General features: G+C 48.5%; 4 protein-coding genes across 4 annotated transcripts; 2 read left to right on the top strand and 2 right to left on the bottom strand.

Moving 5' to 3' along the window:
* Positions 1-1,215: 1,215 nt before the first annotated feature.
* F5891DRAFT_962736 (kinase-like domain-containing protein) lies at positions 1,216-1,620 on the top strand (the record flags this gene model as incomplete). The annotated part of the gene is made up of 1 exon (XM_041375939.1): positions 1,216-1,620. The coding sequence occupies one exon, from the start codon at positions 1,216-1,218 to the stop codon at positions 1,618-1,620; it is 405 nt and encodes a 134-aa protein (XP_041219133.1).
* Positions 1,621-1,908: 288 nt separating this feature from the next.
* F5891DRAFT_1258588 (uncharacterized protein) lies at positions 1,909-5,177 on the bottom strand (the record flags this gene model as incomplete). The annotated part of the gene is made up of 16 exons (XM_041370087.1): positions 1,909-2,304; positions 2,365-2,471; positions 2,537-2,639; positions 2,861-3,060; positions 3,122-3,150; positions 3,202-3,250; positions 3,299-3,398; positions 3,422-3,703; positions 3,781-3,820; positions 3,857-3,898; positions 3,952-4,018; positions 4,083-4,105; positions 4,148-4,258; positions 4,410-4,757; positions 4,808-4,975; positions 5,056-5,177. The coding sequence occupies 16 exons, from the start codon at positions 5,175-5,177 to the stop codon at positions 1,909-1,911; spliced, it is 2,187 nt and encodes a 728-aa protein (XP_041219132.1).
* A 108-nt stretch (positions 5,178-5,285) lies between these two features.
* Positions 5,286-7,941, bottom strand: F5891DRAFT_1258586 (uncharacterized protein; the record flags this gene model as incomplete). Its single annotated transcript, XM_041370086.1, has 13 exons — positions 5,286-5,354; positions 6,229-6,340; positions 6,392-6,438; positions 6,470-6,523; positions 6,572-6,900; positions 6,960-6,976; positions 6,998-7,050; positions 7,100-7,156; positions 7,219-7,260; positions 7,317-7,372; positions 7,404-7,546; positions 7,615-7,801; positions 7,827-7,941. 13 exons carry the CDS (start codon positions 7,939-7,941, stop codon positions 5,286-5,288), a joined length of 1,281 nt encoding a protein of 426 aa, XP_041219131.1.
* Positions 7,942-11,202: 3,261 nt separating this feature from the next.
* On the top strand, positions 11,203-12,913 carry F5891DRAFT_985706 (kinase-like domain-containing protein; the record flags this gene model as incomplete). Its single annotated transcript, XM_041377639.1, has 11 exons — positions 11,203-11,231; positions 11,282-11,372; positions 11,469-11,544; positions 11,579-11,671; positions 11,735-12,048; positions 12,075-12,184; positions 12,239-12,365; positions 12,418-12,477; positions 12,538-12,711; positions 12,782-12,812; positions 12,864-12,913. 11 exons carry the CDS (start codon positions 11,203-11,205, stop codon positions 12,911-12,913), a joined length of 1,155 nt encoding a protein of 384 aa, XP_041219130.1.
* Between the last annotated feature and the right edge of the window lie 2,457 nt (positions 12,914-15,370).

Raw genomic sequence — 15,370 nt, 5'->3', positions numbered from 1 at the left:
TTAATGTTCAAAGCAAGTAGGTCCGTCCCGAGTTTCTCACATAGGGCGTGTTGCTTTGCGAGTTTTGCATGCGTGTCTGCGAGTTCATCCTGTATGAAGTCTCAGCGTCTGGTGTTCACTTCGAAGATCTTGAAAATAGCTACTTACAGTTGACCAATAAAATCGTCGACGAGGCCTTCATACGCGAGTTGGTTCAGAAGGAGTGTGATCATATCAACGGTGCGATCAATATTGATGAGCGAGTCAAACGTGCAGAGGTGTCTGACGAGGGAGAAGGTTGATCAGGTAGCGATTTCGTAGGTAGGGTTGCCAACCGCTGTACAGAATTAATTTATGTGGATATGCAGCAGTTTGGAGGCGCTTACCGAAGCATAGTCTCCCATTCCTAATATGCGGGGGAAGCGTCCATACACCTTCTGCAACGAGTTGAGTGCTAACACAGAATTGTATAGAGAAATACCTTTAGAAATGTGACGTCTGTAACCAGCAAGATGAAAGCACAGCAATGATGCGGAAAGAAGGGAGTGGAGGATGGCAAGAAGTACAACTGACCCTGACACTTTAAGTAGTGCAGACTCTGCAGAGCGGCGAGCAGCAATTGTTTTCTTGCGTTGGCGTGAAGTTGCTGATAAGAGTCGGAACACGTGATGAGGCTAATATTTGAATTTGGTTTGGGGCAGCTTCGTCATGGCAAGGGGTAGTAAAACGGTCCCCCTTGCCATGACCAAATTTCCCCAAGGTCGCCCATGCAAATCGACTCGTACAAGGGCTACCGTATTCCCCAAGATACCTGGGTGATGTCCAACATTTGGTAGGTTAGCCACTAAACTCTGAGAAGAAGTGATCGTTGAACGCAAGGTTTGATTTAGGGCAATGACTCACGACGCGAGCATCTACCAAGATCCTCATCAATTTATGCCTGAGCGTCATTTGCCTTTGGGGCATGAAAGCAGCGCCTAGGATCCCCGGGACTTCACGTTTGGATTCAGAAAGAGGTGGGCAAACGACACATCATAGTTATCTTGCATTTGCTAAGCAGACGTTAAGAATATGCCCTGCTCCCTCAAACTACACCATCTCGCCAGTCCAAATCTGGCCGGTGCATGGGGGTAACGTTGTATCAATGCCTACGGCTGGCAGCCACCTTACTAGTCTATCCAACCCCGGCGTACACCTATGGCCTGTGGCCAAGCAGCTATTCGAAGCTGTTGCTTCATGCATCAGCATGGCGTGGCGCACCTGGATCTGAAACCTCCAAATATCCTCGTCCCCACCGATGGCGGCCGCCTGTCTATCATCGACTTCAACAAATCCCTACGCATCCAAGGCACTGAATCAATGTTCTGCGGCATTGTCGGTACCACAGGATATCTTGCGCCTGAAGTCGAGGCTAGTCAAGGTCTCTACAGCGCGATCCGCGGAGACTTGTGGTCCTGTGGAAAGACGTTGGAGGAGCTGTGCTTCCTGTGTAGTCCATCCAGGGAACGCAATGCGCTACTTGAAATAGCTCGAGAGCTCATGAATGATGACCCGAAACAGCGACCGATGATGTCAGATGTCTTGAAGAGGCTGGCGTATTACAAGGTCGATGCCAATACAGGACCAGGTTACTTCAGGTAACGTGCTCCATCTTTGGCATGTATGTCGCACTATAAGCGAGCATTCGTTTAATTGTTCCGGGCAGTTTCTCCTCTGTCGCACCACCTGAAGTGCACGCTCAAGCTCAACCCGCTTGTACTACGTGTACCTCAGAAGATAATTGGATGGACAACTCGATGGCCCAAGCACACTGCATGCCAGTCATACCTTGTGTAGAAGTAGGAATGTCGGCCATACCGCAATGTACCTATACCTTTCCTAAGTTTCCTTTGTTAAATGATTTTGTCTATGCATTTCTGATATCATTGTCTAATGAGAGAAATTGCAACTTCTAGTGACCGGGTACGCGTTGACCCACACGGGTCTATGTCCTATGTGATCAGATTCTTGGCATAGTGAGTAATCGTAAGGCACGTCTAACGTCTCCCAGTACTGGAAGAACCAGTCTGCCAACAGTCCATTCTCCTCTTGCACCTGGCCGTCCACTGCAGGTCGTCCCCCAACTTCGACAACGTGAAACACCTCTACTAGCTCCTGTACAAGGCCTGAGCGTGCTCTACCAATAGTTTGACTCAACACAGAGAGCTCCTGAGATTCCTTGGTAAGCGCTAGTGATTGGGGTGGAAGGAGGCATGCAACATGAAGTGTGCTGTGTGCTGAGCAAGGGTCTCTTGGAGGGTACGGAGACGGTCGCGCTCTAGATCGCTTAGAACAACAGATGTGAACAAGGGGGAGACACGTATTGTTCTTGCAGTCTCTTCTCACTTTGGCAAGGCTATTTGCTAACTGGTCGAGGCTGTGGTCCGCTTGTGCAATATGCTCGTTTCTGTCTGAGGAAAAAAAGGCGAGTTTGAAGGCGAAGATCGCGTAGACTGCGGTGTATGTTAAGCAAAGGTCAGTACGGATTGCAAGAAGAGATGTATTTGCGATGGCGCACCCTCTGTAAACATTATGCACGTTGTCAGCTGTGATGGTGATGTGCGCCCACAATGAGGAGCAGTTGAAAGCGACGTTATGCCATATGCAGCAAATATAGGATACTAAGACCGCAAAATCGATATGTTGCGACAGGACACGCCCAACTTGAAGTTGCGAGGATTCGAAAGTGATTGGTCTGTTGAGAAGAGAGATGCTACAAGAAGCCGCAATGACATTGTCCAGTCCATAATGACAAAGGCTAGGTCATGGTTGCACATTCGTTGATGGTGCGGGTTGAAAAGGGTGCATAACTTGTTCCCTGTGTTTACCGGCCATGACTAACTGTGGGTTCCGGATTATCTTTCTTCTCAGTCGAACTTGAAATGCTGGAATTGTCTTCCCTGGATGTGTTGGATGAAGAAGCGGTGATAAAGATGCGAATAGAGATTGTCAAAGAAGGTGGAGCAAGCCGAACAGCATGTTCTTCTTCAATCCATTGGACATACTCTACAATGCGTGACGTCAATAACCTTGAAGAAGAAGCTGCGGATTGTTGTTAATACATGCACCAGCCTCGCGAATGAACTGAATGAACACCACGCACGTGCCAGAGCTTTCCCCTTGCATATGCATCTAAAAGAAGGATCAGACATCAATCACAACAATCAAAGTGAGCGCGCATACTCGATGATGTTAAGGAAGACCGGGAGGGTATACGAGACGCCAGACCCACCTGAATTCAATTAGCTCCATGTGATTATGAGACGATACACTAACTCACCTGCCACCAATACAGAGGCGTCGTATGAACCGAGGTCGGGAGATGGGCCGTAAGGACCATTCACAAAAACCTTGACAGTTTCCTTCTTGGAAGCTACTTCCTTGAGCTTTTTCGGAAAACAACCTGCGTGTTGACCAAAAATGCCAGCTCCTTCCAGAACGGGGCGCTAGATCCCATGACCTCGGCGCTGGATTGACCCTCTGCTGGTGCAGTTGACAGCAGACTAGAATCAAAACTCGCAATCGTAAATGGGTGCGCTTCGAATGGCAGGGTCGAAACTGAGGGCATTATCAGATATGCCGTTTGTCCCGGGGACCAATGGAAATGCATGGGTCGACACAGGCGCAATCGAATGACATTTTTGGAAAGCGTTTCAGTCGCTGCGTCCATTTTCCCAGTTCCTGACTTGAACCCAAAGTAAGAGTGGTTGAATACAACGAGTCGAACCGCTCGGATGAAGCGATCAAAAGCCCAGAACGCACACGAGGGCCATATCCAGTACGACCCGCTGTTCGCTGCAAGCTAGGAACCAAGTTGTTTGTATTCATTTGGACTTACTGAGCACCTTTAGTGTGGTAATATCCTCCTACCAGAAATATGCTGCGCTCTGTCTGTCAATGACAATTACAAGAAAATGGAAGTGGTACACCCACAGGACGCCAAGGAAGTGAACATGAAAGAGGACCTCATAGATGTTGCGGCGAACGGGACGCGGCGATACTATGATCAGAATAGAGAAAGCGACCATGGCAGGGATGCCAGCACGAAGCCATCGTTCGCTCACACTCTCCCGGAAGTTTTCGATAACTTCCATTAGAAAATGGCAAATATGAAATTGAAGATACGTACTAGGGATCGGATATAATATGGCCGGCCCCATGTACCCCAAGTAGCATGAAGCATGTCCTAGCCGCCATGCGATGGATATAATTCAGCTTTGCGTTCATAAGTAGGCGCCAACTGGATGGTAATTAAGTGTCATACTTTATCGTAGCTAATGCCTGTGACCACTGATGCGAAAAACTCAGCAAAACATTGGATTAAGAGCGTTTCAACCTATGAGATACGGGATTGTTCTTTGTGCCAAGAGCCGTGACAATGGAAAACTGACTGGATGCCAGCATGGCTACTATGCGATGTCAATCGAACATCGGTCCATTGAAAGTTGTCGTTGGGCGATTTGCACGCCATCTCGGTAAAAACCTGTGATTCTTGCGTTTCGTGTACTTTCTTACCCAGGGCAGTTTGGTGGGGAACGACGACAAGGGTCAGGCTTGTGTTCGGACTGTTTGTCCTGGTGGTCCTCTTTGGATCATTGACATGAAGTAGGACATCGGTCGTGTCGTCGACCTTGGACGCAGGTATTCCATGTACCTTCACCTTGCTTAGTTCACGGAGTGCACAGTTGGCGGCTTTGACGAAAGGAGCATATGTCGATGGTTCGCGCTCGATATCACAACTTGACAATAGTGTCAGTCTTCTTTCGCACTACTCGAAATGCTGACTTACAAATCAGTCAGGTGTCCCTTTATCTTGAGCAGCTTCGATTTCTGGCTGCCAAAAAGGTATTGAGAGAAATCCGTACATCTTGCAAAGAGTTCTTGCAGCATCGTATCTGCCTCACACTTCTCAAAGTTTTGGATGTCCCTCGCAATCCATGGGCGGACATCATTGACTCTGTGAAATTCACTGATATAGGTGATGGTGGCGAGAACAAAAGGAAAAATTGACCCACTCAACGCCAACAGTACTGATACGTTCGCTGACAGCAGCGGAACCGACTGCGAGTGATGAACTTGAGCCCAGCCTCCAAATTGGCAGACAAGGTAGAGTTACGGGGAGGTGTCTTGTGTACGGTGGTGTCAGCATTGTCGGCCATGATGATGAGGGCTACTAAGGAGGCTCAGATAGAGAAGAAAGGGGGTTGAGAATCAAGATGCGCAAACCTGAGCTAGCTTTTAAACTAGCAAAACACCATTTGGATGTTTCAAGTCAAGGTCCACAATTGATAATCGAATCGATAAAGTAGTTGAACGAAGTTGATGGCAGAGCCAGACTCATGTTTCAGTAATTTAATGCGCGTTGCGCACCCCCACAGTAAACACCGATAAACGATAAACGATCTTTAATTGGCACCGAGTTCGTGACAACGACAATCATGTAATCACCTTCGCCTGTCAATCTTCTTTCAATCCAAATCATGTATCCCTAGATTTCCTGCTTAATCCCTCTTGTTTTCTTTGGCATTTATCCAACCCGAACCAGTCGCAATATCAATAAACAACGTTTGCTATAGGTATAAAGTTTTACCTCGCACAGAGGCGAAAGGCTTGCATGGGATTCTCAGGCTGGCACTCCGCAAAGGGGTGTCTTGTGGGCGCAGCGTCGAAGAACCATAGGCTGTACAGCTGTCACCTTCACGGCGGCCCTTTACCTCCGTTTTGATTTACGAATTTCAAACCTTCGGACGACAAGTCACTAGTCACTTTCAGTAGTCCCCCTGAACACCCGACTAATCAAGGAATCTGATCCTCTGCGGGCCGGGCCAGCGGGGAAGAATGAAAGGAAAACTTAGGCGTAGATGATTAAGGAACGTGCCTGAAGAAGATTTTGTATCTTTGATATAGAATTTGCCATTGTCAACCCAGATCTCAGCATGGGCACGAGACGACTTTGCTCTTGAAGGCGAGTTTGTTCGTGTTTAGAGCATTTACTGCTGCGAGACCTATTCCTGAGCGATCTGCGAAGCGGCCGATGCGGAGGGGGATGTCGTTGTCCTTGAGGTCGCGGGTTATGGGTTCGAAGCGGAGTGTGCGGCGAGAGTTGAGGTGGGGAACTAAGCGGATACGGTGGGATTGGTTATTGTTATTGGAGAACATTGTTGCTCGGTGGAGGGTCTGTGGAGCGGGCATTGTTGGTTGGTTGTTGACGGTGCCGGCTGACCGTCTGCGACGTAGAATGTTTGAGATTGGACCTATATTATACAGCGTCTTGTACAGGTGTCCCAACAGCACAGAATATGCTTTTGGTAGATCGACGTGCCTGGGTATCTGGTTGCGTCAATGATCCTGACAAAATGGAAACACCAAGTACCATAGATAAAATGTCCGCGTGGGATTACGATCGGCGCTTCTGGGTACCTCTTGAGTCGAAATCAAAAAGTCAAACGACAGTGCCAAGAAGTGGCCGGACAACGTTATTTGGCATCTTGGCCACCTTTGCTATCTGTTTGGTATCAGAGACATTTTAAGACGAAACCATCAAGGGTTGCACCTGCTTGTCATCCATCTTTCCAATATCGAGGAGTAGACGCACTATTCTAACGCCGACGTCTCCGTGTCGTTCCCGAGCCACTGCCTTCGGCACACGCCTTCGCAGGCATTTGCTAACTATTTCAAATTCAACATGTACTATGTTGTCGGCTAGACTTATGAACGACGCCGCTTTACCAGCTGGCGTTGGATTGTCTACGGCGGACATTAGACCAAGATTATCCTTGACAAGTGAAGCCCTTGAGGCTTTTTTGGTTGACGAGACGAGACCTGTCAAAAGGTCATCGTCAGCAGAAATAAGCATGGTAATTGCAGCAGTTGATGTAGGATCTATTTCACCATAAGCATATGAAGAACACATGATTTAGTGTATCTTGCATCAGACGCACTCTTTTGTCTGTCTCCGCTCGCCTTTAGTGTGGCTCACATGACAAGAGCAGCATTTTGATTAAAACGCTCTCCTACAGCCATCTCGATGAGCTGGCAAATAACATCAGTATGAAGCCAAGAACGGGAAGCAGATACTAACTTTGTTGCGGATATGGGTATTGAATTTGTCAAAATTCACCCGAAAGTAGACGTCATCCTAGAAATTTGAATTGAACGTTTAGTACCCACAAAAAATAATAATCGCTGGAGTTTGCTCACCTTGGATGACCGATGGCTGATCAGATCTTCCGGCTTCCGCTTCTATGATTCTGCACTTGCTCACAGATATTGGGACTGGTGGGTGCGCGGCAACTCACCAAGCCCACGCTCTCTGCTTCTTCCTCCTCCCGTTTCAGCCGCGCCTCCGCGGTCTCTTGAACCTCACTCCTTCGCTGTAGGGAAACCCGCTATTTTAGTTTTCTCTTCTGCTTCGTATTTGATACGTTTGTCCCTGGGTGAGTGATGTAAGAGTAATGTGGATGGCTTAATATATGCGCTGAATATGGGCTTGTATAATGTTTTAATGTTTGCGAGTATAGGCTTGAACCTGGGTGCACCATTAGCAATGGTTATAGATCAAAAGAAATCTCCCGACTTTTTGGGTTTTGAATTGACAATCGTGAAATGATGTCTGGTGACTGAAGTTTGCCGTGGTCTAGTATTAGCTGCACAATTTCTGCACCCTGGTGCACAAGTGTCAATTGAGTCTGATGAGGGAGAAAAAGAGGGTACGTACAGATGGTCCAAACAATTGTTCCGCCGGAAGCGGGGATCGACAATTTCAATCGCTGGGTCGAGAGCACTAGGAGCGTGCGAGGTGCGATGACCAGCGCCTCGTTCAGCCAATGGCTTTGCTACCATCTCCTCGTCGGCCTGATTGAAGGAGCACGACGGAGAATGCAGACGAGAGGGTGTGGGCGTCGCCCTGCCATCTTGTTCCATGCGTGCCGGTGAGCGCGCACGCGACTGGGATTGAAGGGTGTGATGCGAATGATGCGGATGATGCGAGATATGGGATTGATAAGTGCGATTGGAATGATGCGACACATGAGAATGGGTCGTTGTCTTGCATCTTTTTGGCAAGTAGAAATTCGAGATTTGACCGCTTATTCCGCTTGACTTCACGTTCGGCGATACGCGCAGCGATTCTTGGATGTTCTTCATTCAGACAAGTCAGCTAGGATTCAGAAGAATACGGCGGATGATATGCTTACCAGACAGTTCCTTCCAGTGCTTCTTGAAGTACAAGTAGTTAACCTGTCTCCAGTCCTTGTCCTGTATCTCCGAAGATAACAGATCATCGTCATCCGTCCTACTCGTGCGTCAGTAACGTACCTCTCGCGGAAAAGCAGAAAATACAATACCATCCATAATTCTCAAGCGCGCGGCAAACTGCTGGAAGTCTCGTCTACTCCAATCGTGGAAGCCAGCCTCAGTATGTTTCTCTTTCAGTGCCTGCTCCTCTTCTGTCAGCGGCTCGGCGGTATCTATGAATTCTTGTGCAGCTGCGCGCTCGGCTCGGGCGTGTCATCAGGTCCAGGTTCACGAAGAGTAGCTGTGAGCCCATTTTGCCTCCAGGCGCATAATGAATACCAAATAGAAAAATGATAATAGAGAGCATACCTTGTGCATGGCGAGTTCTCGTTCCTGGAGTTGAGCCAGAGTGGGTCGAAGAACTGGAAATCTTGTCTGCAGGGAGACGTTAATTGTCATGAAAGACCAAGAACAGAAGTTATACGCACATTTGGATTTGCTTAGGGGCATGAGGAAGTTTTGGCGCCTTCTCCATCTTCAAGGGACCAACCCGAAGCGTCTCCTTGTAATAATTGTCGACGGAGTGATTAGCCTTCTGTTCACGCTTCGAGAGGGAGAGCATGTTGAAGTTGAGGCCTTTCCTGTGAATGATGATTCATGATTCAGAACACTCGAGACCACGTCAAAATTGAAACAAAACTTACACCTGGCCGGAAGTCTTCGCATTCCCACCCACTCGAAGCTTCTAGTGTTTGATAAATTTGCAAATTGGTTAGTGCGTGCTCAGGACGAACAAAAAGGCGCTGAAACGACCATGTGTCTGCAACGTTGCGCATGCGCATAGTCGTTTGATGATGAACAGTGGTCTCCCTGAGGACTGAACGTGTACGTTCATGCATCTGAGAGCAACGACGTGGAGTAAGATTTGAACATTTTGTCGCCCATCATTGGGTGGGAATTGATAGCAAACAGATTGATGCTGTATGTTGAGGGCGTGGCTTTGAGCTGAAAAGCGTGCACAGCTGCCATGCAGGAGGGGCGTGTCAGGGTATATTTATGCAAGGCGACGCCCAAGTAGCTGCACTCACATTCAGGAATTCATCGCCCATCAAGCTCGTAACCAGAACTCTTCGGTAACACCAAATTCTGATCTGTATTTCGAGCGCGGGTGGGCTGACGTTTGGCTTGACCAGAGGGCCTGTCGTCGAATACCTGCCAGCGTCAGTCGTGACAAAAGGAGAGCTCACCTTTGAACGCTCCTCAAGAATACCTTGCCCACACTACTTCACAGAGACGCAACCATGGCCTCTGCATCGACAAAGACGGCCGCTACGAAAACGATTTTGAAACCATCAATAACTTTGAAGGGTCATGGAAGTGGGATTCGATCCATATCCTATTTTCCAGATGGCCAGCGAATGACCAGCGGATCTCCTTTTTTTTATTCTGTCAGACAAACCACACAGCCAGATAAAAAACAAAGATCACACCACTCGGCAATGGGATTTGAAGACGGGCAAGGAAATTGAGGAAGCGCGGGGTGTTTGCGAGGAGAAAGTATGTGCAGTGGCTGTATCAAGGAACGGCCGATGGGTTGCCACTGGTGGTGGAGATCTAGGTAGGGCGGAGCTGAGAGCCTGTGAGGTTGAGACGGGAATTGTGGAAACATTCAAAGGACACTCACTTCAAATCAGCTGCATTGATATCTCCGCGGACAACACGCAGCTGGCGACTGAGTCAATTGATAAAACAATGCGGGTATGGAATTTGGACACCGGCAAACTATCTTTTGTTTAGGCGTTTGTAGGCCTGTAGACGGGCAAGATATATAGCATAGTTTCATGTCATCAGTAAACTCATATCAATGGAAATACATGTTGAACAATCTGTGCACGATTCGAGCAGTACGTACTCAATGCTGCGCGGATTTTAGCTTCGATGTTTCAATGGGTCGCCTTTCAAGCAAACATCAAGCTCCCCACCCAGAAGACCATTGCACCACCAAAAGCTGCATTCCAGACAACGGGGCCGACTCCCCCAGTGGTGTTGTCAACACGTGGCGTGGACCCGAGAAAAGCAGCGCAAGGAAAAGGAGGTGCACGAAGATAGATGGATCCGAGTGCGTGGGTGACATTCATGGCGGCGAATATTGATTATGAGGAGTCAAATACAGATGCGGGGAAAAAAAGAACTGAACTGAGTGTGAGTGTGCCACACGTCTTCCATCCTTCATGACTGGCGCGAAGCAGGACGACACAGACCAAAGAAAAATCCACAGCAGTTCACTCCTACTCCGATGACAATGGCTTAAAGGTAGAGTAAGGGCAACCCTAGTTTATTGGGCTCACTGCGCTCAAAGTTTCAAAGCTCAACGCTTAAAGTTTTCTAGAAGGTCGGCTGGCGAAGGTCAGAATACTATAAATGAACGGACATACCCTCACTCTCGTCCGAGACTGAGTACTGAGGTACCGCCATACCGGTAAACGTTCTAGGCCCCCAGGGATTAAGTGAGTGTTTCGGAAGGAATCGGTATACTATATACAGAATAACGAACATCGAATCTACTATGCAGCTACTACGACCTCAATTTTCATCACAGTGGAACGAACACACAAGCTCCAACTTCTCTTGAAAATACTTCAGACACTTCAATTTCGGGCAACGTCACTTAGAGCATCTCCAGTTCTCTGCCCACTCGAATCTGAATGATCTAACAAGCTGGTGAGACTTCAGCCAGACACTACGGCAGCAATGCTGACTTGATTCAGCCTGCCAGCTTTGACTGGCCAACTAGATCGCACGCCACTTCTTTTGGAGGCCTGAGTGACATCCGGTGATGTACATGGGACAGGAACGGTAGCATCATCATAGTGAGTGCGTCCCGATTTTCATGTTCGAGTCTGATAAGGTCCCAGGTAGCTGTGAAGTCAATCAGGAATCAAATATTAAATGAAGAGGGTACCAAGACAAAAATTAGGGTGCGTCAGTGTGCTCCGTACAATTCAATGTTGCTTATTGGTTGTTATAGAGGCTTCTGCCCCTGGTATGACAATGGGACGCCTTCAGGTTATCCGGGATCCCATGATCAAACCGTGTCCACAATCAATCGTTCCCAACTGGTATGTCTTGCATGATCTGTCTGAAAACGTACTCATGCCTTCGCATTCGGCCCTGTGGCAGTAATCGTGGTCAACCATGGCATATGGTTGCCCCAGGACGTACCTATCGTCGATATGACCATTGGACAATGGGACCGCACCATCAGTGCAAACCCAAGCTTCCTGGTCTGCCGTGAGTTCTTGACACTTGTCCCACTTGCGTACAGCAACAGAAAGCGTGAAAGATAGGGCTGCAATTGTGCTCATCGGGAGCACATCAGGAAAGTATGGCGAAGCGATTCACGGCGATTATGCTATCAGTAAGAGTGGTGATTTTTATGTTTGTCGTGAATCAGCTATGTGCTGAGCGTGGATATGGGCAGCGATGATGTATGGCTTGACGACGACACTCAAAAGTGATGTCGTGAAGATCGCACCGAGGGGACGTGTAAATTGTATTGCACCTGGATGGGTTCCGACGCCAATAGTACAAGAGGCCCTGAATGATCCGGCCATGAGCGGACCTGTATTAGCTGCGCGAGTCATGGTCATTCTGATGTCGGAACAGAAAGTCGAGTCACCAGTTAGCCCAACTCGTAGTTGGTACCCAACTTTACTTTGGGAAGCAGTTGTCCGACTTCTGCCCTCCAAGCCTCCTGTAAACGGCCGCTCGTTTGAGTGCGGTCCAGTTGCCCTAGTGCGTAATTCTACTTCCTCTATCAGGAACAACCTGTCGAACCCTTTACTGCAGGATCAACCTTGGCTGGACATCTTACATACCTAGCAGCATCACAGCCAGTAACAAGCCTTGAAGCTGACTCGGACGGACCAATGTTGGTGGCTTAGTGATTCTGACATCAATTCACTCTAAAACCATGACGAATCAGACGTCTTCACCCAATAGATGGTCTTCCTGATCTCAGTGGACAGATCAAGGATAAAGATGCCCTGGCTAACGGTATCGGCGGATTCAGCGATGCATGGAGATGCATCTGGGTTGAGAAGAATATGAGGGTTCGTCTGGACTCCATACCCATCAGTTTCATACTTACTGACTACCCTCTAGGTTGCCGTAAAAGCAATCAGGATTCAAGCTGATGTTAAAGATAGAGACAAGAAGAGCAGGGTAAGCTGACCACATCCCCTGTGATCCCGCGATCTCATTCTATTTTCGCGATTGTGTAAGGAGGCACAAACATGGGCCACCCTGAAAGATGTACACATCTTACCGCTCATTGGACTTACATGGGGGTTTGGCCCTCTGCCTGCCCTTGTTTGTCCATGGGTCGAGAATGGTTTACTGCATTCTTACCTGGAATTGAAGCACGATGATCTCTCTTTGGGGCTGAGATTCCACATCGTGAGTACCGGTTCGATTCTCCAATTTACCAAATAACATGAGGCTGACTTACGATATTACGTGCTCCAAGCTTCAAGAATTGGTATCAGCAGTCTTATATTGTAAGTACTCTCGAACAAACGCATGATGTCTTTTGATTTACGGACTTCTAGTTCATTCGCAAGACGTCGTACATGGTGACATCACAGGAGTATGTTTATGAACCATAATCATGATATTCAATTAGGATCTGACTCGACATTTTCATCTGCATATCAAGATATGACCCTTACACGTACTTAGCCTTTTCATTTTACATACACGAACACTCCTCCTACCATGCGTCATACACGTTTCCTATTGACTCTCCGTCCCAATCAAACGTATTAATTCCTCCTCTCGTCGAACAATCTCCCTCAGTCTTTTTGAACCAAGACTGAGTTCTGTTCTCGCCCTTAGTTTCTCTAGTCCGAGTCTCTTCACCTTTGATAGGTTATGAGCCCTGGCTCAGACTAGGCATACATTCGTTTCTCGCTTCCACTCGCCTTATCTGAGCCTCTCCGACCTTTTCCGAACTGGAACAAGGTCGCCCTCTATCCCCGCTTGACCTGCGGATCTTATCCATTCCCTTGCCGCCATCGCCGCCATTAACGCCTGTCGTACCAACTCGCTCGTTACCACACCCATTGAATCTTCCCATTCTATTGTCGCCATCGCCGACACATCGTTCGACACCTGTCATGTCCACCATATCGTCGTCCAACATCCGGATTCCAACATCTTTTCCTCACCCTCCTCTGGACGCCAATGGCTCCAACTACACCTCGTGGGTAACGACCATGGACCTTTGGCTCTCGCTCTTCAACCTTTGGCGCCTCCTTTCAGGAGATGAGAAGGGTCCTCCGCGCCCAACCAGAAGCACCACTGAGACTGAGGCTGACTTCAACAAACGCCTCGCGGCACATGATGCGAGCGCGGACGTCATTTCTTTCCGAGAACGCCAAAGCATAACCAAAGGACTCCTTGGTATGACGGTACACTCAAGTGACCTCATCCACTTCATGGGTGTCACTGATCCAGCCGTCATCTGGAAAGCGCTAGAAGACAAGTATCAGGCGTCTGTTGGCATCCGCTTTACGAGCCTCATGGGCCGTATCTTTGACCTTCCCAAAGCATCTGATAGCGACTCTCTTACCAAGACCATTAAGGAGATCACGGACATCAAGGCCCAATTCAAGGTCATTGAATCCATCGAATGGAAGTGCAACGAATATACCCTTGTCCAAGCGCTACTGCGTGCCCTTCCCGACTTCTATGCGCCGCTTTCCCAGCTCATACTCCATAGTGCTGACGCCAATACCGGGAAGCTAACGCTGGAAGGAGTCATCAGCCAGATCAGGAACTCGGAACAATATTATGCAAGTTTCGGCTCTGCAAACCCACATGCGCACCACACAGCCATGGCTGCTAGGGTGGCGAAAGCAGGTAAACCTACTGAGCGTGCCAAACCGAAGGATTTTGACGCCTCCAAGGGAGATAAATGGGAGTTGTCGTGGCGCTCGACGTGCGGATCTTGCAAGCGCACAGGCCATATCTGGAACAACTGCCGTGCTCGTCTAGCAAAATCCGACTCATCAAACACGTCAGCGTGCATTCCCCCCTCACCTTCACAAGGTACTGACATATCAGTTCCCCTACCAGGACAACCTGACGGCATTCCATCGTTTCTTCGTCTTCCTACACACTCTGCTAGTTTCTCTAATACGAGCACTATTTCTTTTCAATTCCACGTAGACTCTGCCGCCACCGCACATATGGAATCCAATCACTCCCTCTTCACTTGCTACAGAACTTACAACCCTCCATTAATCGTGAAACTTGCGAATGACGATACTGTTCTTGCCCCAGGTTGGGGATTCATCACGCTAGTGCTCGACGGAAGACATGAGTCTATCGAACTCCCTTTCCTCCACGTACCAGACCTACGGTGCACACTGATATCAGTGTCTGCTCTAGCGTCGGAGGGAATTTTCTTCGAAACGGATGCTGAAGGAGGACAAATGCGTCGTGCTGATAAGACTGTGATCGCACGTGTGGAATGCTCTGCCGGTCTATACTACCTTCGAGCCAAGCACACCCATACGGCCTTTGCCACCAGGTCCACCTCGGCTACGCCATTACCACTAGCTGTATGGCATGCACGCATGGGCCATGCCGCAAACTCCACCTTGCGCAAAGCTGAGAAGGTTGTATTAGGACTGTCACTTAACCTGTTAGACGAGTCTACAGGACCTGGTGACCACATTGACTGTCCGTCGTGCCTAATGGGCAAACAAAAACGATTGCCGTTCCCGTCTCATGCTCGACACCGTGCAACGCACGTCGCTGAACTTGTTCACACTGACGTTTGGGGACCCGTCAACACTGCAACCCCGTCCGGCGAAACATACTTTGTTGCCTTCACTGATGATTTTTCGCGTTATTCCACTATCTACCTCATTAAGCACAAGAGTGAGGTACACTCGCACCTTCTGCGATATATCGCCTGGATTGAAAACCAGTCAGGGCAACGAGTTAAACGCCTCCGCAGTGACAACGGTGGCGAATACGTCTCTCACGCTACTATTGAATTCCTGCGTAGTAAAGGAATTGAGCACGAACTTACGATGCCTCATACAGC

Source organism: Suillus fuscotomentosus (genome assembly GCF_016647785.1).
Source record: "Suillus fuscotomentosus strain FC203 chromosome Unknown F5891scaffold_95, whole genome shotgun sequence".
Lineage (NCBI taxonomy): Eukaryota > Fungi > Basidiomycota > Agaricomycetes > Boletales > Suillaceae > Suillus > Suillus fuscotomentosus.
The sequence above is the reverse complement of the archived record's forward strand: the minus strand, read 5'-3'. Positions and strand labels throughout refer to the sequence as shown.